At 37.9% G+C, this 25,738-nt stretch overlaps 1 protein-coding gene across 3 annotated transcripts in view; it reads left to right on the top strand.

Annotated features, from left to right (window-relative positions):
* NLK (nemo like kinase) overlaps positions 1–25,738 on the top strand; it is a 163,443-nt gene that overhangs the window by 128,839 nt on the left and 8,866 nt on the right. For 2 of the 3 annotated variants that reach the window (XM_042965397.1, XM_042965396.1), the window contains exons 4-8: positions 5,098–5,204; positions 6,681–6,766; positions 10,662–10,871; positions 14,163–14,264; positions 22,728–22,814. In XM_042965397.1, the coding sequence (XP_042821331.1) occupies positions 5,098–5,204; positions 6,681–6,766; positions 10,662–10,871; positions 14,163–14,264; positions 22,728–22,814 (592 nt within the window). The remainder of the gene's footprint in view (positions 1–5,097; positions 5,205–6,680; positions 6,767–10,661; positions 10,872–14,162; positions 14,265–22,727; positions 22,815–25,738) is intronic. The other variant, XM_042965398.1, reaches the window with a different exon arrangement.

Below are 25,738 nucleotides of genomic sequence, written 5' to 3'. Positions count from 1 at the left end.
GCTAGAGGATTCGTTTTATTAAGGTTTTTTTTTTTAAGACCTGAATACTTTCTGGGCAGTGGTGTGCATCTTATAGAGATACAATATCTCATCCCACATTAAGTGTTGCTAGGTTGAGTGGTGATTTGAGGTGATGCTGATCAGTCTCATCCCTTTCAAATGGTTTTAACAGCCATTGATAATCAATGCCTGTATCCGTGATACCATAGACGTTGAAAAATGGCAATCTTTATTTTTTTACTCATCTAACATTGCTTCTGCATTCATTAACTGAAATTCTTCTATTAAAAAAACACAGTAAACATTTAGTATATTTTATTACAGTTTTTAAAAATATAACTCAAAAAAAGAAGGGAAGATAAAACCCAGCCATTGAAACGATCTTAAACATAGTCAAGACCGAGTTCTACTACTGTGTAACCTTAGATAGGTTACTTGCCTTCTGGTAGCCTCAATTTCCTCATCTGTAATTGGAAGTACTAACACCTCCCTCGTAGGATTGCCATGAAAATTAGATGAGATGATATATTTAAAATACTAGTAGAGTATTGTTTATCTAGTGGGTGCTCAGTATATATTAGTTCATGTACTCAACAGATGTTTATAGGAGACTTAACTGTAATGCAGGCATTTGTTTCTGACAGTTTGGGATGGACTTGTGAACAAAACAGACAAAAACTCTTGTTGTCCTCATGGAGCAGGACTGGGGAGGCCAACAAACAATAAACATAACAAGTAAATTATGGAGGATAAGTACTAAAGGGAAAAAAGAAAAGGTAGAGATGTGCAGGGGGATAGCTGTTGTATAAAGCATGCAAGGTGCGGTACTGGGGTGGTCAAGGTAGACCTCATTCAAAAGATCAGATTTGAGCAAAAACACAAAGGAGGTGAGAAAGTTAGCCAGGGTGTCTGGGAAAGCCCATTCAGGCAGAGGGAACAGCTAGAGCAAAGGTCAGAGTGTGTCTAACATGTTTAGAGAATAACAAAATAGCAAAAATGGTAGGAAAGGAGGTCAGAGCAGTAAGACGCCAGATCATTTCTGGCCATGTAAGGACATTTTAAGGACTTTGGCTTTGACTCTAAATGAAATAAGCTTTTGCAGAAGAGTGACATAATCTGGCTGTCATTCAAAAAGATTGTCCTGTGAAATGCAGCCCCCCCCCCCAAAAAAAAAGGTGAATTGATGAATGGAAAGAGCCATGGATAAACATGTACTAAATCAGATTGTTAAGTATAGAATCTGGGTGGTGGGTATATATATATGGGTGATCACTGTTTAATTCTTCCAAGTTTTCTGTGTGTTTAAAACTAAAGAAAAAAATGTAAGGGGTGCCTGGGTGACTCGGTTAAGCATCCAACTTCGGCTTGGGTCATGGTCTCATGGTTCATGGGTTCAAGCCCCACATCAGGCTCTGTGCTGACAGCCTGGAGCCTGCTTTGGATTCTGTGTGTCTCTCTCTGCCCCTCCCCTGCTTGCACGCTCTCTCTCTCTCTCTCTCTCTCTCCCTGTCAAAATTAAATAAATGTAAAAATTTATAAGCTATTAAGAATAAAATCTAAATCTAAACCTGGTAAGAATACCATAATTTAACTGATATGTATCATTTTATAGAACAATTCTAACATGTCACTGAAAACTGTTCCTAGGAAATTCTGCATGCTAAATCTCATTTCCTCACTAATCTTCATTATGGAGTAGAATATAATTCTTTGGAAAGAATCTGATTAATAAAACCTCAGGTAAAAGTAACGTAAGAATATAAAAACCCTAAAAATTATGTTATCTATATAATAAAGTAACTCAGTGTATAGACAAAATAAAAATGTAACAGTCAAAAGTTTATTCTGTCTCCTGTGTGTTAGAAATCTAGGGGTCTTGGGCCATAGGAGGTAACAGTGGACATGATAAGAAGTAGTCTAATTCTGTGGCTAAATTATGAAAGAACCAACAGGATTTTCTGATGGATTGGAGGTGGGAGCGAGAGAGAAAGAGAAATCTATGATGACTCCAAGGTTTGTGGTTTGTGGTGTGAGCAGCTTGCTGGAAAAATAAGTTTTCTGTGGGAAAGCCTACAACTAGAAAAAGTGATTTGGTGGGGGAAAGATGGAGAATACATGTTTGGACAGTTTGAGATGTCAATTAGACATCCAGAGGAGATGATGAGTAGACAGTTTGATGAACGGGGTTGGACTTAAGGAAACAGGATTAACTAGAAATACAACGTTGGGAGTGATCTGCAAGTATGCTATTTAAAGTCTTAGGATTGGATCCACTTGCCCAAGAAAGTGCGTGTGGAAACACAAGAGGACCAAGCCCTGGGACATTTCAACATTAAGTAATTGGAGAAGAAAACAAAGGAGGATTGAAAAGGAACAACCAGTGAGAGAGAAGAAAAGCCAGCAGTCAGGTGTTCTAGAAGCCATTTGACCTAAATGTTTCAAGGAGGGTGTTTTGATTGTGTGTCAAAGCATTATCAATTAGTTCTCCTCCCTACTCTCAAGTTGTTACTACTTGTTTTTGCTAAAACGTTAAATTAGAAGTGTTTTTAAATCATTCTCCCCAGATAATGACCACTTACTACAAGAGTCTTTAAAGTTCATAAAAGTAAAAACCAAAGCCTAATAGCACTTTTAAAAAAAATTATTGTAAGTTTTGAAGGCAGACGCCTTCTCATCTTTATTTTTTTATGCCTAGCATTTACCCTTACAGTGAGCATGTAAATGCTAAAACACGAGTCCCTGGACCCTCTTAGTTCATTTATAGCTCATGCTAAGCACACTAAGACTACAGCTGCCCCTTAAGATAGACTATATCTTCTAGGACTAGCTGTGGGACAGTCAGTACTGGCACAAAAGGTGTTTTACGGGGTGTCAGATGGGTTGTCCTTAAAAAAGATTTCATAATCTCGCTCTGGAAGAAGAAAGGTAGGATCTGAAGAACTATGTAAGAAAGCAAAATAACTCTGCAATCCAGTAACAGCTATGCTTTTTTTTCTTTTCTTTTCTTTTCTTTTTTTTTTTTCTTTTTTTTTTTTTTTTTTTTTTTTTTTTTTTTTTTTTTTTTTTGCCTGTTCCCGCTTTCAGTTATACAGGGGTAGGGGAGCCTTAGTGTTTTAACCCAGAACATGAAACTAACTTTCACGAGGTATCGGAAGAATTTAAAGCCTGTAGCAATCTCCCAAAGTCAAAGGTACTCACCCCTTGTCTTAAGGAAGGTTAAATTTAAATCATAAAATTCACCCAGATTTGTAATGAATCATTAACTGTGGGTAGGAGTAAGACCTGAATCTGTCCTATTCTAGATACAGCAAAAGTTATATTCACAAGAGTTGAATTCTACATCTTCATTTCTCCCCATGCTCCAGCCTATGGTCATCGACCATGTGTTGATCGAACAAAACCCTGAAGGTATAAGAGTAAAAAGCATAGGAAGCTTAAAATTTAATAAGGGAGGCATAAATGTAAAAAAAAAAAAAAAAAAAAGTTAAATAACAAAACAAATTATTAAGATTGGAGGAAGGCTTGGATTTGAACTAATCGTTTTATACATTTCTAGGAGTATTATACTTTATAAAGTAACTTAAGCCACAGTTGGTGGGTAGATTGTCATCCTTTCCATTGGTACCTTGGTGGCCTAGGGTGAGACCCCCAACCCTCTCTTGTTTGGATTCACAGGATGCTCCAGTAACATGTCTGAATAGACACTGAGACTCCTTGATCTTCACATTCTTCCTGGCCTGGCTGTCATTTAAAATGTTTACCCTTATTGAGAAGATATTTGCCAATAACTTATCTGATAAAGGGTTAGTATCCAATATATATAAAAATCTTATGTAACTTCACACCCAAAAAATAAATAATCCAATTAAAAACGGGCAGAAGACATAAACAGACATTTCTCCAAAGAAGACATACAGATGGCCAACAGACACATGAAAAGATGCTCAGTATCCCTCATCATCAGGCAAATGCAAATCAAAACTACAATGAGATACCACCTCACACCTGTCAGAATGGCTAAAATCAAAAAAAGAAACAACAAGTGTTGGCGAGGGTGTGGAGAGAAAGGAACCCTGGTGCACTGTTGGTGGGGATGCAAACTGGTACAGCCACTGTAGAAAACAGTATGGAGGTTCCTCAAAAAGTTAAAAATAGAAATACCCTACAATCCAGGATTGGCACTGCTGGGTGTTTACCACCCCCCCCAAAAAAAAACCCAGAAAAACACTAATTCAAAAGGGTACATGCACCCCTATGTTTATAGCAGCATTATTTACAATAGCCAAATTATGGAAGCAACTCAAGTTGTCCATCGATAGATGAATGCATAAAGAAGATGTGATATATATAATGGAATATAAATGGATATACAATGGAATATAATGTGATATACAATGGATAAAGAAGATGTGATATATATAATGGAATATAAATGGGTATGCAATGTATATAATCGAATATAAAAAGGAATGAAATCTTGCCATTTGCAACAACCATGGATGGCTCTAGAGAATATAATGCTAAGTTAAATGAGTCTGTCAGAGAAAGACAAATACCATATGATTTCACTCATAGTGAACTTAAGAAATAAAACAAATGAACAAAGGGGGCAAAAAGAGTCTTAACTATAGAGGACAGTTACCAGAGGGGGAGGTAACTGTCCCCACCTACAGGGGAGAATGGGTGAAATTGGTGAAGGGGATTAAGAGTACATTTATCCTGATGTGCACTGAGTAATGTGTAGAATCTGTGAATCACTGTGTTATACACCTGAAACTAATAGGACACTGTATGTTAACTACACTGGAATTAAAAACTTAATTTAAAAAATATTTACCCTTATTTTTCTTTTATAATGCTAATTATAGAGGAGTCACTTAGTTTATGTCTGCTAACTTTTAAATGGTAAATTCTTCAATTTTGGCAATTTTTTGTCTTGTGAGGGCTGGAATTCTCACCTTTGTCATACTGTCTAGAAGCTTTCTTTCCTTAAACTTTCTCCAGCCTTAAGAGTGGAAGTTATTCTTTAGACCTAGCGCCTACTTTGAGGGGATTGGGGCTGAATTCTCTGAACTCTCCTTAACTTAAAACTTCAAGATATGTTGTCACAGAATTGATGCAGAGTGACCTACATAAAATTATCGTCTCTCCTCAACCACTCAGCTCAGATCATGTCAAAGTTTTTCTTTATCAGATTTTGCGAGGTAAGCTTTTCTTTGTGAAGAAAAAGGTAGTGTCACTGTATACGTGAAATGTTTTGCTTTTCATTTGAACTTTAATCTGACCTCCCAAGACTTTCTTCTTCCCTAAAGACTTTTTTCTTTTGACCAAGGTCAAATATAATATTCTCTATGCTTGATGTTAAATAAGAGGCTTTTTTAAGGGTGGGCAAATGGTTCTTATTTTCAGTGATGGAAGAGAAAGCCCTAATTCATGACTAGGTTAATCTAGGGAGTAAATAAGCAAGAGGGTTTGTCAAACCCCGTGGTCTGTCACAAAGTTTCCACTAAACGGCCTTTAGTAGGGATATGTGACTGGCATCAGATAACTCAATTAAAAAGTAACTTGTGTCATCCAGACATTTATTCTTCAAACCAGCAGTACATAAGCCTGATCAAAGTGTTGGCTGGTGTACCTGAGTCCAATTCTAGAAAAACAAAATGACTCTTAAAGCCAGAGCATCAAGGAGACTGAGAAACAGCCAGCTAAATAATTCTTCAGGCTGGCTCACTCGAGAGCACCAACCTGATGGAGAGGCAGTTTGAGCCGACATTGATGGAGCTTCTTCTGGCCATCAGGTGTGTCCTTTGGAATTTTGCTGTTACAAATGGAGAATTAATTGTTTAAAGCTGAAACAGCTTCCTTACCTAGTAAAATATCCTCCCCCTGCCCCTCCCTCACTAGGATTTATAGAATTCAGACATTCTTTATAGAGGTTAAAAAGCATCTAACAACAGAATGAAAGCACAACGTTAAAACCACGATGTTCACTTTCTATGGATTTGTTGACATTCTGTGGTGGGGGACAGAATAAAGATACTGGATACTGGATCTTTTTTTACACTTGAAAAAAATACATGATTTACTGTATTTTGTTCAGAAGACTCAGCCTTGAAGCTGTGACCTTTTTTTTAGCAGTGCTACAACCCTCGGTCTTTTAAGGTGTCAGAAATATTGTAAAGTAATTAATTATTACCCTCTTGAATCTCAGTGGTGGAGAATACTACTGACAGACCTGGGCAGGTTGCTGACTTTTGTCTTCCCAGTAAAAATCTGCCCTGGGAAAGGCTCCCCGGTGGGTAATGAGAATCACAGGGTGACGGTACCAGCAGCAGAGCTCCAGTGGCCAACCCACACCTAGGAGCAATTTGAGGACGTTCATATGGTCAGCTTTAATTCCAGTGCCTGAAAAGCTTATCTATATTTAAACCTAAATCATCTTTTGAATTATAGGCATGATCTGTAGATTGTGCAAGCCTTTGATGACACTTTATTTTACTGTCGCAAAATTACAGGTTTTTTGAGGTAGGGCTAAGTCTAGCTTTTAATAATGTTTATTAGGCCATCATTTAGAGAACAGTCTTAAATCCTGTACTCTCTGTTTCTGTGGTTTTCCCCCCAAATCATTGGTTGAGCGAAAGGAATTAAATATCTGCAATTAAATCCGTTTGTTATTTCAGGTTTGAAATATCTCCATTCAGCTGGCATTTTACATCGAGACATTAAGCCAGGGAATCTCCTTGTGAACAGCAACTGTGTTCTAAAGGTAGCTTTTCAGTTTATTTGAGTATCTGAGAAAAATTCAGAATGTCAAGGCAGGATTAAGAGCAATGTGTTTTTGTGAAAGAGTTAAATTTGTTTTCATCGCTTTGCCAAAAATGAAAGAACCCAGGTTTCCCTAGCAATGTCACTAGTCATGGCCACAGTAACTGATTTGTAGTCTTGACTCATGGTTTCTTCATGATAGCTTGCATATGTTTTAGAAACACTGAAATTGGAATTGCAATGTGACCAGAAAGAAGATGGAGAAGGTGATTTCTTTTTCAGTTGTTCAATTGTTAAAAGAAGTACACATCAAAAGGAATATTGGAAAACCAGTAAGCTGTTTATATGAGAATGAAGTATGGCTTTTAAGAAACTTGTAGCATTTTTATACCCTGCGTGACTGAGGTAGTAAAGTAGGGAAGCGGAAACACAAGTGAAAGTACTAAGCCAGGAAAGGGTTAAATGTATTTGACAATATAGTAGCCAATCCTGCTACCCCCTCTGAGGGGGTATTGATTACAGGATTAATTATAGTTAGTAGCTCCAAAATCTCAAGCCATCAGTTTCCATTTTACTTTCCCCCAGTGTCTCCATCCACCCACCCCCTCACCCCTGCCCGTTTTTTGTTAGAGTGAGTGGCTCACCAATTGCAAAATCCACATATGTGCATCTCCCTGCCTCCAATAGAGAGATGTATTCATGGAGCTCCTAGATAGGAAGAGAACCACCCTACCTTCCCCATCATAGAAGGTAGAGATAAGGGCCTTCCTAGAGCTGTGCCATCCTGTGTAAGCAAATTTAAATTCCGTTTAGTTTGTGAGTGGCTACAGTATTACATGGTGCTTCAGTCTGCAGTAAATATTGTTAACGTTTCAACTGATATATTTGTAAAAAACTGGTTTTTAAATGTTGCCTGCTTTATAAGTAATCAAGCTGTTATTGTTACTTAGCTTGATGGCAGTTAAACTAAATATTAAAAGCAAGTATATAAATGAATATAATTTTGTATTTTAAATGCTTTCTTTAAACTGTGGCCCAATTTTCTTTAAAAGCTGGTATGATATACTGCTTTAGGATAAAATTCTCCCTTCATTATAGCCTTCAAGAACTGTTTCTGATTTAACTCTGGAAAGATTTTTTTTTTAACTATTTTTCATAATTTCCCTGAAAACAACTAGTGTCGTAGTGCAGTCTCTTTCCACAGAGAAATTAATTGTCCCCAGTGTCCACTGAAGTAAATATTCTTTCTATAGGTCATTGAGTTCATTCCCCTGCTACCTTTCCCCTTTTTGAAGAGATCTGCAACCTATTCCCACAACCCTCATTGTAATTAAAACAAACAAACAAACAAAAACAAAAAAACAAAAAACTTAAGAATTCTTTATTCCGTTCAGGCCAAATCAGTTTTATGACAATTTATGCCAGTTTTTTCTTGTTTTGGTTTCTGGTTGGAGAATTTCACAAAGCATTTTGTGTAGAATGCTTGATGCCATTACCTGCTTGAAATCCATTAAAAAGAGTTTTTTAATGTTTATTTATTTTTGAGAGAGAGAGCATGAGAGCACACAAGCCAGGGAAACGCAGAGAGAAGGAGAGACAGAATCCCAAGCAGGCTCCACACCATCAGTGCAGAGTCTGATGCGGGGCTCAGATTCACCAACCACAAGATCATGACCAGAGCAGGATCAAGAATCGGAGGGCTTAACCAACTACACCACCCAGGCGCCCCTGAAGTCTATTTTTTAAAATCATTAGTAATGGTATTGTAACTTCTGGCTACATAAATGAGTAACTAGAGGAAAATGTCAATTATGAATAAACCAATACACAGATCAGGATAAATTGAAATTGTGCCCTGTTCCTTTGACTTGTCCAAGCTGCCTACTTTTAAAACCCAGAATGGTTAGGGGGCTTCTGGGGTGGCTCAGTTAGTTGAGCATCAGACTCTTGATTTCGATTCAGGTCATGATCCCAGGGTCGTGGGATGGAGCCCCACATTGGGCTCTGCACTGAGCGTGGAAACTGCTTAAGGTTCGTTCTCTCTCTCTTTCTCTCTCGCTCTCTCTCTTTCTCTCGCTAAAATAAAAAAATAAAAATAAAACCCAGAATGGAATGTCAAGCTATGGACAAACTAATTCTGCCTTCTCAAATGTACAAATTCATCAAAAATAATTATGACAAAACATTTCTTTTAAATTATATCCTTTCATATTATGAATATATTTTATTTCCTATTAAGCACAAAATGGATAATTTTGTTGGAAATCTCATTATCTTTTTGGCTATCTGATCCTATAAACTTCTTACTTTGGGTTTAGCGTGTCTTCCAGATAAATTTCCAAAAATGACTCCAGACTGATGTTTTTAACAAGGGACTTGCTTTATAACAAAATATTTTCTGTCCGGTGGGTGGTTGGTTGTTTTTTGTTGTTGTTGTTGTTGTTTTGTTTTTTGTTTTTTGTTTTTTTTTTTACTCTAAATACAAGAATGATAGGAAAATGGATTAAAGTTCTTTGGTTTTTGTTTTGTTTTAAAAGATATCCTAAAACACCATGGCATTTTAAATATTATGTGTTATTTGAACCCTAGCCTTTGGGAGGATTTGATAAGCAACTTAATTTTTTTTAATGTTTTTATTTATTTTTGAGACAGAGAGAGACAGAGCATGAACGGGGGAGGGTCAGAGAGGGAGACACAGAATCTGAAACAGGCTCCAGGCTCTGAGCCGTCAGCACAGAGCCCAACACGGGGCTTGAACTCACGGACTGTGATATCATGACCTGAGCTGATGTCGGACGCTTAACCGACTGAGCCACCCAGGTGCCCCGATAAGCAACTTATAGTTTGGTTGTTGTTTTGTTTTGTTTTGTTTTGTTTCCTTTTTGCTATGGTTTTCCAACTTTTTTTTTTTAGCTGTCAGACCCTTTTTTCAAATAAAATCGTAGGCTGGGACCTCAATTTAGAACAGTGTTATTTTGTCACTTCTAACACTGACTCAATGAAGTTAATCAGTGAGAGTGCTAAAGTTTGGAAGACCGTTACTCTCTTATCTTAGCCTCAGTGCTCCCCCTTTCTGTTTTGTTTGCCTAGTTTCAAGAAAGTCTTAATTCCTGAAAATAAGCAGAAGTTGCCATTGGTGGCACTGCTGTTGTCCACTAACAGCTCATCTTGCAACTGCAGCCTCTCAGTAAACAGAAGTAACAGGAAAAGATTCGTTTTTCGGTCTGCATGTAAATTAACCAATCTTCCTCATCTACTGTTGTGTCGCCAGGTTCCAGCGTGCTGTCCAAAACTTGAGAGGCATTAAGTTAAATATTTACGGCACGAAGAAAAGAATGAACCTAGTGGCACTGGTATCCTACAGTGTGCCACATTTTGACATATTCACACATTTGAGTGTGAATTAGTATTTTAAAAATAGATACATGTGAAGTTTAGGACTCAGTTTGATTTAAAGAAATTTTACTACGTGTATTCTGTAATGAGAGTGAACATAGTTCAGGAAGTCTTCAAGATTGGCTCTTTTTTTTTTTTTCTTATAATACTTCCTCAAGAAGCCTTGAAAATACATAGTTTGGTTTCTACGTTAAACCTAGAAATGTGCGTTGAGCTGTCTTTTTGGTTTAGTTGTCAATTGAAAAGACATTAAAAGTGAGAAGAATATTTTTAAGATCATCATTTTATATAGAAATAAGGAAGTTTGAGCCTTTTTTCCCCCCTCTTATACCGATAAGATCAAATTATGCATTGACACAAATATACCCTACCTGTATCATTGAAAACTTCTGAGTTTGGAGATCTATCAAAATTTTAACTTTTTGGCTGTTTTGTTTTACTTTACCATTTGTAAATACATGTGTCTCTTTAACAATATTTTGATAATCTTTTCTATTTAGATTTGTGATTTTGGATTGGCCAGAGTGGAGGAATTAGATGAATCCCGTCATATGACTCAGGAAGTTGTTACTCAGTATTATCGGGCTCCGGAAATCCTGATGGGCAGTCGTCATTACAGCAATGCTATTGACATCTGGTCTGTCGGATGTATCTTTGCAGAACTACTAGGACGAAGAATACTGTTTCAGGCACAAAGTCCCATTCAGCAGGTATGATTTTACTTTAGGCTTTAGTAGCTTTCAATTCTATTACAGATTTAAAGGAAAAAACCACCTTGCACACATGTCCTGGGCTTATTCGTTGTACTGTCTGCATTGCTTTTAGCAAATTCGGGTTCACTTAAAATTCAGAAAAGTTATGAAGTTGAAGATTACAGAGAGATTCATTTTGTAACTTACCGGCCTATTAGAGGGAGTGTTGCCTTTATTACTTGCGCCGATGCATGTAACCATTTGCACAGGTGTAATCTTCAGTTGTTAGATTGTCTCTGTTCTTTCTAACTGAATGCGTCCAACTTGAAAATGTATTTGGTGGCTTAATGTACTTACTCTTTATGCTTAGAATATAAATTTTAAGTGTTGATTTCCTTAAATCTGAACATTTAGAAACATTTCTAACCTTTGTTTTGGAGCTACAATATTTAAATATGGCAGAGAACATTAGAAGCTTATTAAAAGGTAGTTTTAAGAACCCATTCGTGATACTTTATCTGCCCTAAGAGCTAATTCATTATCATATTTTCTTGCGATAATTCCTAAGTATTTTTTATCCATAAATTCTAACAATGCAAACATAAAGTTTGCATTAGAATAATGTAACAATGATGGACTCAGGCTGCAGAATCAAATCGATGGGTTCCAGTCCTAGCTCTGCCACTTACTGTCTAGTCATTCTTAGGCAAATTAGAAGGTTCTGAGGACTGTTGTGCAGATCAAATGAAGTAATAAAGCTGGAAACGCGGCCAGGCGCACAGTGAGCTCTCAGCAAATGTTAGCAACTGCGAGAGTGGTGCTATGCCAGGATGATAGGTATGCAGCAGTAAATAAGACAAGGTTGGTTCCTGCCTTCTTGAAACTTGCACATGAGACAGAAAATAAAGTCTACAAATAAACATAAACCTAAATAATGATAAATGTTTTGAAGAAAAATTGAACCAGGGGATGACAGTGGAGCAGAGCAGTGCTGAAGGATTCTCTCCCTGAAGGGATGACATTTGAGGAGTACTCAAGTGAAATGGGGGAGCGAGATATTGGGAGTGTTCCAGGCAAAGGGACAACCCACATAATTACGCCTCTGAGGCAGGAACAAGTGTGGCATGTTGGGGGGATGGCACAATCAAGGAGGAGCTTGTAGGAGACAAGGTCGGAGGGAGAAAGAGTGCCTGACTGTGATGACCTGATAAGGACTTTGGACTTTATTCTGTCCAAATTGTAATGGAAAGCGGTATGAAGGTTTTGAGCAAGGGAGTATTGAGATTTGATTGATCGCATTGTAAGAGATCACCCTGACTACTGAGTATCTTTGTAAATAATTCATGCACCTGACCCAAAATGGAATTGTTTCTACAAAGAATTAACTGATACATTAGAAACTGTATATGCTATGATCAGCATTTAGTTATTTTTCTGCTAAACATTCCAAGTCTATTTTTATCAAATTTCCATCTTAAAAATTGATCCTAGTGATAAAAAATTGTCATATATAATTTTAATGTTGGGTACTATTGACAGTACCCACTTCACTATTCGATTTTTTTAGAGAGTAGATTTTAATGGACTTACCTGTAAGACCATCATGTCTGCACATAAGCAGCTGCCATACAGAAAAGCTTAAATAAAAGTTAAGGTGTTCAAATGCTGTATATCGAACCAGGATCTTGGGTTGCTACTGAAAAGACTGTGTGTGTGTGTGTGTGTGTGTGTGTGTGTGTGTGTGTGTGTGTTGTGTGTTGTGTGTGTGTAAAACAAAGTATGCAGCAACTGGCCTGGGATTCAGATACCTTATTTTCTAGAGAAATGCATGTGTCTTGAATTTGCCAGCATGATGTAGCCAGTAACAGATAACACTATCTATCATCAGTGTATTTTAGTATGAGAAGTCAAGATCTAAAATAGGAAAAGAGGCTAACTTCTAAATGGAAGTAGTTGTTTTCTGTAGCATTTTCTCTGTATCTTTGAGAAATGAAAACCCTAGGTGCTACAGTGCATAAAAATATTTCTCATCCATGGATCTAACCCATTGTAGACAACTTTCTGAATGTTTCCATTTGTTCTCATGAGCCAGTTATTTTCTTCTGCCTTTAGGTTGGTAGTTAGAGGTCCATAAGTATCACCAACACACTTTTCCCAAAAGGCTTTGTGTAGAGATCTTTTATGGAAAACAAGCTACTTGATCATCCCCATTATCCTGGAGGACAGTGATCCTTATATAGACCTCATAGTTTTGATAAGTGCAGAAAAATGGTGCTTTAGGGGCACCTAGGTGGCCGGTTAGTTAAGCATCCAGCTTTGGCTCAGGTCATGATCTTCCAGTTCATGAATTCTAGTCCTGCATCGGGCTCACTGCTGTCAGCACAGAGCCCACTTTGGATCCTCTGTCCCCCTCCCTCTCTCTGCCCCTCCTTTGCTTGGGCTCTCTCTCTCTCAAAAACAAATAAACATTAAAAAAAAAAAAAAGGAAATAAAATGGTGCTTTATATCTGGCAATCCCAGTACCAGAAAATGAAGTATTCTGTAGGTAGGAATTTTCCGTCCTGGAAGAATCCGAATGACGTATTATTGCTAATTAGGTTATGAAGTTGGAAGAGTTTTAGCACTACAGAAAATTGTGGAGGTGGTGTCCGACCTACCAAGACTTGTGAGAAGACCATTTTTTATTGTGCTTTGCTAACTAAATGTGGTCTTATTCAGTATTATAGTTTTCTAAGAACCGCAGTTTTCTGCCAGTGTAAGAGATTTCTAGCATACCTAGAATGTCAATGAGGTGTTCTGGCCCACACATCAATAGCTTAGCTTTCATTTCAGATGTGAATGTCCTGAGTAGTTCCTAAATCATAGCTGCCTGATTTATGGATTAGCTCCTTGATGAGCCTGAATCCTTTGGAAGCATCAGAATCCATTCTTTAACTGTTTGAAAAGAACAGTCATTAGCCAGGAGCAAAAGAGCAGTTCACCTCTGCAAGGATCATAGATACCATGATATCAAGACCCAGAGTAGGTAGATGCAGACTCCTAAACTACTACAGCCTTAGAATGCCATGCTTGCCGAAACATAGTTCATTTCTGTCATCTGGATTCCTAATAAAAATATTCTGGCCTTTTAAAAGTAGTCCAGAAAGTGAACATAGGGGCTCCTATCAGTTAATTTGGAATTTGCCTTAAGGTGGTGTTGTGTTTTTTTCCCTCCAAATTAGGTCCTTGGCCTTGAGTGATTGAAGAGTAATGGAAAGTTGTTTCCATGAGATCTTACTATATCCATCTGTATTTCATATTTCCTTGTAGTTGGATTTGATCACGGATCTTTTGGGCACACCATCACTGGAAGCAATGAGGACGGCTTGTGAAGGCGCTAAGGCACACATACTCAGGGGTCCTCATAAACAGGTAACATGATAGGGTGGGGATCTGTATTTGGTAACCATCTGGGCAGGATTTCTCTTCCGACAGAATAATGAGTTAAGACTGTTTAAACAAGAACATTACTTACGGGTTTTATTTATTTTTTATGTCATGGTCATAAATAAGAAAATGTTAAATATTTGTCAAACTAAATAAAATACCATAATCCCCAATGCTTTAGGAGAAAATAAATACTGTGTAGCACCTAAATGACCCCTGGCTTTTTGTCTCCTGGTTTTTGATGTGTCTGGGAAAATTACTGGGAGTGGAGCTTTCACTCCAGTGCCATACCTCGTACATGTACATCAAGATGTCTTTTCTAAATACTGAGCCAAAATACTCGGTACCTCTTACTCCAACTACGAGGATGAAGCTATTTCTACTGTACTCTTTCCACTAACACAGAATCAGATGTAAATGTTTTTAGAAAAGAAGTATGGAGAGAGATTGCCAGATTTGTACTGATCAGTATTACTTATAACCAGACAAGTCACTGTTGAGGAAGACGAGACGGCTTTTATCTCCACCTGTTGGTTTAGCAGCATTTTTTAGAAGCACTTTTCCTAATCCACTTTGGACAGAACAGCTTAATGATGTGAAGAGTGAGCAAGGAAAATACTTTTCTCGGGAGCAGCAAACTAAACAGAAAAGAGGAGGCTTGAACAAGAAGATTCAGCAACCAATTTTCCTGGGCTCTGCCTTGGTTTCTTTTAAATTGGGCATTTAGATGATCTGATGGATCATCAGGACTGATTGATCTGAATGACCAAATGGCAGACTGACTTCGACGCTCCTCTCAGATTACCAAACAGACATTTAAGCAAGGCCTTGCCTTCCCCTGGCAGTTTCTCTCTGTAATTCCAGTGTGAATCCACAGCTTCCATTCTCACGGGCATAAAGGGCAATGGGTAAAGTGCGTTCTCTTCTAAAACCAGCCCGAACTAGAAAAATAGAGATGTAGATGCTGGGATTTTAAATAGCCCCCTGCCGGTTACATCCCTCTATTGCATTTAGTTTATAAACTATGAAATAATTTCGGGTCCTAATTCTCTTAGAAAAGCACACAGTAAGTCTTAACCTAGAGAAAGGTTCTGTATTAATATAAGGAACCCAAAAGATCTATTATGTTCTATTTATTGGCCGTCATCAGGAATATTAAAGAAATTTATCAATACCTCATGGTGAATATGCCCTTGGAACTAGCAAAATAATTTTCCTCTTTTACTGACCTCTTTAGGTCTTTCCTGACTAAAAGTAGCCAGTAATGAAATGTGATTAAGATCACATACCCTGGTGCCACTCTTCCAACTCTAGAGGAATTTTAACTATTGCTAGTGGTTGCCAGCTAATTAATCCTTTGTCAGAGCTGCTAAACAGCAGCTGAGAGAGCAAGGCTTCCTAAGGAGTTTCCTGCCTGCCTTCTAGAACAGCTGGAAAATGTAACATACTGCACCAAAAGCAACTGCCGTCCTTTGAGCATTCCTGGCAAGTGAGTCCTTTTCCTACTAGAAATTTTAAAAATCTGTTAGTTATACAGGGCGCCTGGGTAGCTCAGTCAGTTAAGCATCTGATCCTTGGTTTCAGCTCAGGTCGTGATCTCACAGTTCGTGAGATCAAGCCACTCTGCTGATGCCACGACGCCTACTTGGGATTCGCTCTCTCTGCCTCCCCCTCCACCCCCACCTCAAAATAAATAAACTTTAAAAAATAAAAATAAAAATCTGTTAGTTGTAAAAACCTAGAAATTTCAATTAAATACAAAAATAATAAATATATTATTGTCTAAAATGAAGGAGGGGAGAAAGAAAAATTTAAAGTTCTATATTTATTTAACCAGTTAAATAGGTTAAGATGTTAAGCAGAATTTTTTTCCTATACATTTTTGCATGAATTGGCCTCTTAACAGTAATGCCTCCTAGAGTTTATTATTTTGTTTATCATTAAGATTAGTGATGCTCTTAAGAGAACTCCACAGTAAAAGTTAGGGGTAGCCCTGGCTAGTCTTGCTGTTAGAATATTTTGGTTTTGAAGAGACTAGTGGGGTGGAAACAAACTAGGAGACCATTTTTACCCAGAGGCTAGATACACTTTATACAAAACTTTAAAGTTTTATCTTTAGATACTATTATAACCAGTGCCAGAAATGGTCTCCTGAATCAGGTGTTAATGGGCATTGAACACTAATCCAGGTAGATTTGTATAGCATATATAATTGAATGTAAATAAACTTAGCATATTACTTCGTTCCATTTTTTCCTCCAGTATGGAAATTCAGGTTTTTATCCACATTTGCTAGTAGATGTTTATACCACCATTACTCTCAAGAAAAGTTAGCAAACCCTTGAAGCTCTTCACTTAAGCCATCAGTCAGACTCTGCCTTTTCCCTTCCCACTCTCTACCCCTTCCCTTATACCCATGATGCGTATCCTTCATGCCTCTTGGCCTGTTAGCAACTGCTTAAAGGTATCTCCATTCACATTACAGCCACTTAGACCTGAGATTGGAAGACACATACACACCCACACACAAGTATATTGGTATGTAGCCATTTGGATTTTTTTCTTAACTTTAAAAAATTAATTGGGTTCCAAATCCAGTATATACACTATAGCTTGTGTGGTTCTGTACATCAAGACTGTTCTGCAAAGGACGTAGTTCTTAGCTCAGCGTTCCACACCAGATACATACTCTGTTGTATTTCTTTGGTCTTTAGTGATTAAGAGTGCAGGCTGTGGTGTCAGTCTCAGGCTCACCACAGGGCACAACATGATGATGGTGTCCCAGGAGTCCTACACTACAGTTTTCAGACAGAATGAATTGTGAATCCTGCCTCTACCGGTAACTCACTTTGTGACCTTAGGCAGACTACTTAACTTCTGTGTGCCTCAATTCATTCATCTATAAAATCAGAATAAAAATGATTCCTACCTCATTAAATTATTATAATGATAAAGAGATAGTACATGCAAGGAGAGCATAGAATAGTGTCTGGTATTCTGAACACTTAATAAATATTAACAATTAAAATTCTCACCATAAAATGGTAGGTATAGCTTGTGATTTTTTTCTTAAGTTTGTTTTTTTTTTTTTTTCAATGTTTATTTTTGAGAGAGAGAGCGTGAGCGGGGGAGGGACACAGAGAGAGGGAGACCCAGAATGTGAAGCAGGCTGCAGGCTGCAGGCTTCAGGCTATCAGCACAGAATCCGATGTGGGGCTCCAGCTCCCGAACTACGACATCATGACCTGAAGCAAAGTCGGTCATGACACTGACCGAGCCACCCAAGCACCCCAGCTTGTGTGGTTTTTTTTTTTTTTTTTTTGAGTAACATATTAAGATCAAGTGGAGTTTGTCCCAGGAGTGCAAAGATGGTTCACCTACAGAAAATCTATTAATATATTTTTTGACATTTTAAGTGAGAAAAATCATGATTATCTCAATTGATGCAGAAAAGGGATTAGATAAGGTTCAGTGCTTTTTATGTATTACCATGATAGCAGTTTTTTTTACAAAAACCTATAGATAATTTCAGAAGAATTTCTTTTTTAAGTTTATGTATGATCGAGGCAGAATGAGCTTTATTCTCATTCTGATGAAAGTGCATGCACACAGTAAAAACCTCTAACTTTTAGACAGGACTCATAATTCTCAGTGAAGCTGCTTAGGCTCTTGGACGTCTTAACAGGGCAAAAGCTATACCTCACTGTACTTATTCTGATCACTTCATGTAGAAGTTAGATGAACCACATTTAAACTCGGGAGGGATGCTAACATTTCGATACAAGTTTTTGAGTTTGAATTACAAAAAGAAAAACCTAGCTTTTTTCAGGTAATTCCCATTTAAGGAGCTACTCAAAGTTAGATGGAGCTAACCATTCTTTGCTAACAATAATCATTGCTAACAATACTTACATATAATTTTATACACACACACACACACACACACACACACACACACATGCACACACACGTCATTGCCTGAACCACTTCTTGTACATTAGTTCATTAAATCCTCACGGCACTGTAATGTACCGTATTCATCGTTCCTTTTTATAAATAGGAGACGGAGGGTTACAGAGGTCGAACAATGTGCTTAAGGTCATAAGCCAGGTGTCAAAAGTAGGTTTCTCTAATTCTAAAACCTGTTCTTAGCCAGTATACACTGCCTGGCACATGTACCTTCACAGCAGACTTTTTAAATTTTATTTGTTTATGCAAATGATGTATGAGTACATGTAAAATACAAATTTTACGGAGAATTTGTCATCCCTAGCTACCCCTACACTATCCCAGTTACCCCTGGATTAATTTGAGGACATCTTCCCAGACATATTTTTCTATGCTTTTATTTACACATATTTGTACAAACAGCAATATTTACTGTTGTTTGTTGGGACTTTTTAAAAAATATAACCATTCCTATACAAAAGGAGAATCAAATCGGCTGTTTTCTTAGAGTCACAGATTACTGTCTCAAATTAATTTACTTGTGTGGTTGATTAATATACCTATCTCCATACAGCGTATCAATCACTCTTTTCAGTGAAACTCAGTTACAACTGGCTTAAGGGGAAAAGGAAACTTACTGACTCCTGCAACTTTTTATATGAAGTTGTTGAGCTACAACTGACTTCAGGCCTTGCTGATTCAAGTAGTCAAGTGATGTTCCAAGCCAGGAATCTGACCCTTCTCTGTTTTGTTTTCCCCTGTGTGTTTATAAAAATGGAACCAGCAGTCCAGGTGTATATTCTACTAACATATCAATCCTTCAGGAAAGAGCTTTCCCGGTTAGATCTAGAAAAAAATATTTGGAAGGTCACTGATTCACTTATGAATATGTTTGATTATAAGCAATAGAAAATCTTGCTTACAGTGGTTTCAAGAAATAGGGGTTCATTTTCTTCCTCATATCAAGAGGTCCAAAGGTAAGCAGTCTGGAGCTGGTCTGGCAGCTCGCTTATGTCATCAAGGACCTAGTTTTTTTCTTTCTTGCTGCTCTTCCATCTTTGGAACATCAATTTCACACCCTCTTGCTTATCTTGGTCACAAAATGGCTGTAGCTTGTCCAGAAATCCTATTCACATTGAAAACAAGAAAATGGAGGAAAGAGGGAACACTAGTAGTATGTGTCCCCTTTATCAGGAAAGGAAATTTTCCCAGAAGCCTGCCTAGTGAATTTCTGCTTACATGTCATTGTCTGGAACTATGTAATATGTAACTTCCCAGATGCCAGACAAGCTTAAAAAAAAAAAAAAAAAAAAAAAATTGAGTATTTTCTATCTCCTCTAATAAAGGTAGGTAAAGGAGAAGAGGACTGGGGGGGTATGATTGGATTAGCCAGTCTGTTGCCTGTCCCATCCCTATTTTAGAACATGTATCTATCCCAGAGCCTGTCGTGGCATTCAGGCGAATATATCATTTGAATGACCAGACCTGGGTCAGGTGCCCATCCTTCGAGTTGAGAGATTGAAGTCAAGCTCAGCCATTTGATTCACGAGTGAAAAGGGAGTGGTTCCCCAAAGGTCAAGGAATGCTGTTTTGTCTGCTGGGCAGACAAAAACACTGTTCAGTATTTTTTAGTTATTGTTTTCTCCTCTCCAACTCAAAATCTTGGATGGATGCAGTCTTAGCTGCCATGGCCCAAGTATTTTTTAAAGTTGATACTTAAGGCACTGACCTACTGGTAGGATTGAAAAGTCTGTTATCGGTCTTTAGTCCTTCTGTTCATCTCTTACAAGGTTTAGAATTTCCTTTTTCCTCAGATTGTTCCCAACTAATTGTGTCAGTAATACATGTAATATTTTCACAAAAGTGAAAATAGCCCTGTCTGCTGACAGGTACCCATATCTTACATTTAATAGATCATGTTAGAAGTTCATTCAATTCAAACTTCTTTTTCAAGTCGAGATTTCTTTTCTGTAAGCCCAGAGTGCTTACTGTATAGTGCACTGCCCGTTGTACACACTTAATTAACGTTGCTGACTGATGGTCACAGCTTCTTTGCTGCCAGCTAAAAACTTGCAGGACAGGACTCACACAGCTGAGCCAGCCTAGCCAACTCTATTGTGGGAATCAGCACTCTGCACTTGGCTTATGATGACTGCGACATACATCATTTAGGGCCCCTTACCCAGGTCCAGAAGCTCATTCTGGCTTCATTTCACTGACAATTAATCATAGTCATTAATAGAGCACTCTTTACAACCCTTCTTGTCCCCGCGATTCAGCACTGGCACCCACTCACTCCTACATTGCTAAGTGGCTTATAAACTTGCAGAACAAACAGAAAATGGACTGGTGTGTTTTAAAGGGGAAAGAGTAATGTGTGTGAATGTTGGGGGAATTAGCAAAACCTTTTTCCCAAATGAAATATTTAGGGCATATTTCTAAGCATTCTGTTTTTTCTTTTATTCAGATAAGTTCTGCTGCACTTGAGGAGAAATATAAACTTCTTGTCTAGTTCTGTTACCCTTGGCCCAGCTGGTTTCAACCACAATGGCCGGTGAATTAGAGGGGAAGAAAATGGAGTTAGACATTCAGTATGTCTAGTATTGCATCTTTCCTGCGGAGCCAGTGCTAGGAACTAAATTATCAGTGGTTGTCTTTGTGGAGAGGTGTTGGCATAACTGAACTGACTTCTTTATTTCTGTACCCCTTCTTAACATGCATTTGAACACAGAAAAGGAGGAGACATATTAATATGACTGTTCCAGGCTGAAGTGAAATTTAGCTTTATTTTTAGTGTTTTTGTTGGGTGTAATTCTGTAAAGAAAAACTAGATGGGGGCAGGTGTAAATTTCCAGGTCGCCTTCACATCCACTCATTTGATTTTCACAAGCTCCTCATCTTGTATCCAGTTGTTCTCAAGTCTTAACAAATTTTGCCTTATAATTTGTTCTCTGTTCAGTGGCCTGCGGAACTGTTTGTTCATATGTTTTTCTTGCCCGTCTGAGACCTGATGCTTATCTCTGTTGCCCCAGCACTTAGCCCAGGGCCTGGCATTTGGTGGATGGTAGATGGTTAGCAATGCTTTGGGTTGGTAGGCTGGTCTGTGCTGGTCCAGTTTAATAGATGAGAAAGCCAAGGTCCTAGTGACTTTACCTGACTCCTAGTGAAGGCAGAATTAGAACCCACCTGTTCTACTACTCATTCCCGTATTTCATTCCCTAAGCTGCAACATACCTCCAGCTCAAAAATAGGATGAGGGCTGGATTCTCTAGGAGGGCTGCCTGGCTGGCTCCGGCAGTGGGGCATGCAGCTCTTGATCTCGGGGTTGTAGGTTCGAGCCCCACTCTGCGTGTAGAGATTACTTAAAAACAAAATCTTAAAAATTAAAAAAAAAAAAAAAAAAAGTGGCAAGGAGAGAATTTCTTATGGTGAGATATTTTGGTAAGTGAGAATTGGCTGGAATTCGGCTGCCAACCTGCATAAGCCACTGAAAAATACCAGCTATTTGCAGTCAAGGAATCAGAATCTTTCAAAAATTATCAAATTATTTACTTTTACACAATGAAAAAATTCCTAGGGAAAATATGTAAATTAAGTTGTAAATTAAACACACTCTCCACACTCCACCCCTTATCTTGACTAATACAACTGATTTCAGGGCTACCACAGACTTACATGTTTTTAAGGAGAAATACTTCTCTATCTGCAAACATGTAAATGCAACAAAGAATAATAAGTTGATCTACAAATATTTGAGTGCCGGTGATAAATGGGTTCTACTCACATAATGCTTTTTATCTGTTGTAATCCTATCGGGTTTCATACAACTTTAGAGCTAAAGTCAGCTTCACATCATTTGTCCAACCTCATTCTGCGCTTAAGGATCCTGGGATTCAGACATGTTGATTTATCTAATTAGTTAGTAAATTAGAACCCTCATCTTATCTTCTCTCTGTTAGTCCTTGATCCTGCAGAAAACTTCTGTGAGGTGAATAATTATCTCCTGATGATTCTAAGATGTCTTGCTGCTGTTCTTATTGGATTTTCCTACGTGGCTTTGTTGGAAGTAGGCAGACATGTAAGACCTGGTTTACATGCTTCCTTTGCACAGTTTACATGCTTAACTTTGCATGTGTCTAAGGTTTTACCTATTTGTTGTCTCCCACTTCTAGGCATGTTTAGTCTTCCCTACTTTGCAGAGTATTTACAGTAAGGCTGGCAGGAGCACCATATGCACAGAGTTAGCTTTCAGTTTTCGTAGGCTCCTTTGTGTTCTGACCTACAATGGGTAATCATGCAATGTAAAATATGCTACTGGAAGTCAGTGACAGTTGTTGGTTCTGAAGACTGCTTAGTGAGGGGAATACCCGTTCCCTTTGAATGTAGACTTGTGTGCACACATCTCTTGAGCTTGGTACTGACCTCTTAATAAGTTGGCTGTATTCCATATCTACGCACACAGAGACTCACATATTTCAACTCTTTATTTTTTTTTTACAGCCATCTCTTCCTGTACTTTATACCCTGTCTAGCCAGGCTACACATGAAGCTGTTCATCTCCTTTGCAGGATGTTGGTCTTTGATCCAGTAAGTAGTGTTTATATTTATATATTTTTTAATGAATTAAAAATGTTCTAAGAAAAACATCCTGACTGTAAATGGATGAGCAATGTAAAGAATGACTTTTCGAAGAGAAACTTCAATCCCCGGTCTCATGTGTATCATCACGCTCACTCATCACAGAGAAGTTGGATTATTAATACATAAACATCTGGGTGAAGAGAGACAGGGACCTGTTACCATCCTAATTTTCTCCGTATTTGAAAAAGGAGTTTGACATCAAGGTAAATCAGGAGAGAAGAATTTTAACTTGATTTGAAAAACTCTGCCCAGAAGGAACTGCTTACTCTTTTGGTTGTTGAGATGGTGGCTTTATCAAATGCCATTTCCAGACTCGACTCTTCGGAGACAAAGTTCAGGTCTTCATTTATTTATTTATCCAAAGAATATTTATTATGCATGTCTATGCCAAAAACTATTGCCAAAGAATACTCAAAAATGAAAGCATTTAGAAAAGAACATCTTACTTGCCAAGAGTACAAGAAAGTCACTGAATACAGTGACACCGAATACAATATTTAAAAGAGGGAAGAAAACACGAAACTGCCATTTATTAAGTTTACATTGGCCTGTTCATAATAAGAAGACAGCTACTTCTCAGCATAAAGAGGGAATTTTTTGTTCATCTGGTGTTTATTTTTTGGTTTCCATTTGTTTGTTAACTTTGGCATGTGAGGTGCTTCGTGATAAGGGAAGAAAAACAAAGTGATGCTTCTCGTTCCCACACTCCCTCCTTGTGGACAAGTTCCCACCATGTAGGACACTTTGAACCACATAACTTGCTCAGTGAGGTAGTGATTTAGTGTCATTAGTTTGATTTTTTTGTTTTATTTGGCAAGTTTATCTACATAGCTAAACTATGTATGCAACAGGTGATGTTGATTAATCCATAAAGACCTTTTATGTATTTTTTTATGTATCTTTTGTGGTTAACAAAACTAGAACCACATGAACTTCAGGCTTCAGAGGTCATTTCTGTCTGCCTCTGAGGTGTTTTATAAAGGCCCTGAGCTTAAATTTTACTTTCATGTGTCAGAAATAAGTTACTCTCTTTATTCTATTTAGAACAGGAACCAAGAACCATGTAATTCACCAGTACCAGGTTTTACTTACAGTACTTATAGCTGTAAGGTGTCCTCTTTCTCAGAGATCCCATGTTTATTAATGATCCTGACCTGCCAGGAGCTCATAATCTTTACAACCCTAAGGCTAGAATTTTCCAAGCCGTCAAGTGGATACCCAGCATGTTTTCCTGGGAGGCCTTTTAGATAGTTCTACATGTGAAATGTAGTCCTTTTTCCTTAAGAGTCGGGTTGTCACATCTAATTAAAATAAAACTTTTAGTGTGCTCATAAGTTACACATTAGATTTATCTATAAGAAGGAGGTAAGATTTATCGGGTTAAAAAGAGGATAGATTCTTCATGGACCTGTGTAAATAAGTACATGGTCATTTAAAAAGAAAGAATTCCAGGGGCACCAGCGTGGTTCAGTCAGTTAAGTGTCCAACTCTTGATCTTGGCTCAGGTCATGATCTCAGTTTGAGAGATCAAGCCCTGCATCAGTCTCTGCACTGAGAGCACAGTGATTCTCTCTCTCTCTCTCTCTCTCTCTCTCTCTCTCTCTCTCTCTCTCTCTCCCTCCCTCTCTCTCTCTCTCCCTCCCTCCCTCCCTCTCAAAATAAATAAACTTTAAAAAAAAGAATTCCATTAAGTCACTCTGCATAATATTTACCCACTTTTATCATTGCCTGATAGAACAAGGCCAACCAATATATGTTGTTACGTTTTTACAGAATTATTTTTAAATTGGCCTGATGCTTTATTAGTTTATGACAGATATTAAGGATTCTTCTGTTTCCAGTTCTGAGGGTTCAGTTGGAAATAGATACCATTTTTAAAGAGTGTTTTGTTCTGATTTTAGCCTGTTAAGTTGAGGGTTAGCAATACAATAAGAAGAAATGATGCTTTAGGGGCGCCTGGGTGGCTCAGTCGTTTGAGCATCTGACTTCAGCTCAGGTCACGATCCCGTGGTTCATGGGTTCAAGCCCTGCACCAGACTCTGTGTTGACAGCTCGGAACCTGGAGCCTGCTTCAGATTCTGTGTCTCCCTCTCTGACCCTACCCCAGTCGCACTCCTTAAAAAAAAAAAAAAAAAAAAAAAAGAAATGAGGTTTTTAAAAAATATCCATTAAAAATAGAACATTAACCATAATTAAATCAGTTTATTTAGTCCAGTTAGTCTGAGATAATTAATTAATTACTTTGTTGATCTTCAGTTAAGCTGTCTTTTGCCACACGTCTGCTCCTGGACTGAAACATTCCTGGAAATCCTGGCTCAGTTACATGGTTTAGTCTAGGCGGTGGCTATCTGTGGTGATGATATCAGCTACGTCCATGAGTTTATATCCTGAATTCAGTAGTCAGGAGTACCTGGTAACAGTCCTTTACTGAGGTTCTTGTGATGTTTCTCATGGAAAACTTAATTCTTCAGCTTGTAGTACAAGCCTTTATGCAAATATAAGGAGAAAGCAGAAACCACTAGTGAATGAGGTTAAAGGCCTCTGGTTCTTTTATTATTATAGTATCAACAGAATTAGAAAGGATGGGGTGTAATAATCAGTTTATAAAGATGTGATTAACTATTAACTCAAATAGTGAAGGCATTAAACAAACCTCCAGAGACCTTAATTTATCTAAATGCAATAAATAGTTATAAACAATATTCTTTTTAACTTTTTAGTGTTTGTTTATTTTTGAGAGAGAGACACAGAAAGTGAGTAGGGGATGGGCAGGGAGAGGGAGAAACAGCATCCAAAGCAGGTTCCAGGCTCTGAACTGTCAGCACAGAGCCCAATATGGGGCTCAAAACCACGAATTGTGAGACCATGGC

The sequence above is a fragment of the Panthera tigris genome, chromosome E1 (genome assembly GCF_018350195.1).
Source record: "Panthera tigris isolate Pti1 chromosome E1, P.tigris_Pti1_mat1.1, whole genome shotgun sequence".
In the NCBI taxonomy this organism is placed as follows: domain Eukaryota; kingdom Metazoa; phylum Chordata; class Mammalia; order Carnivora; family Felidae; genus Panthera; species Panthera tigris.
The sequence above is the reverse complement of the archived record's forward strand: the minus strand, read 5'-3'. Positions and strand labels throughout refer to the sequence as shown.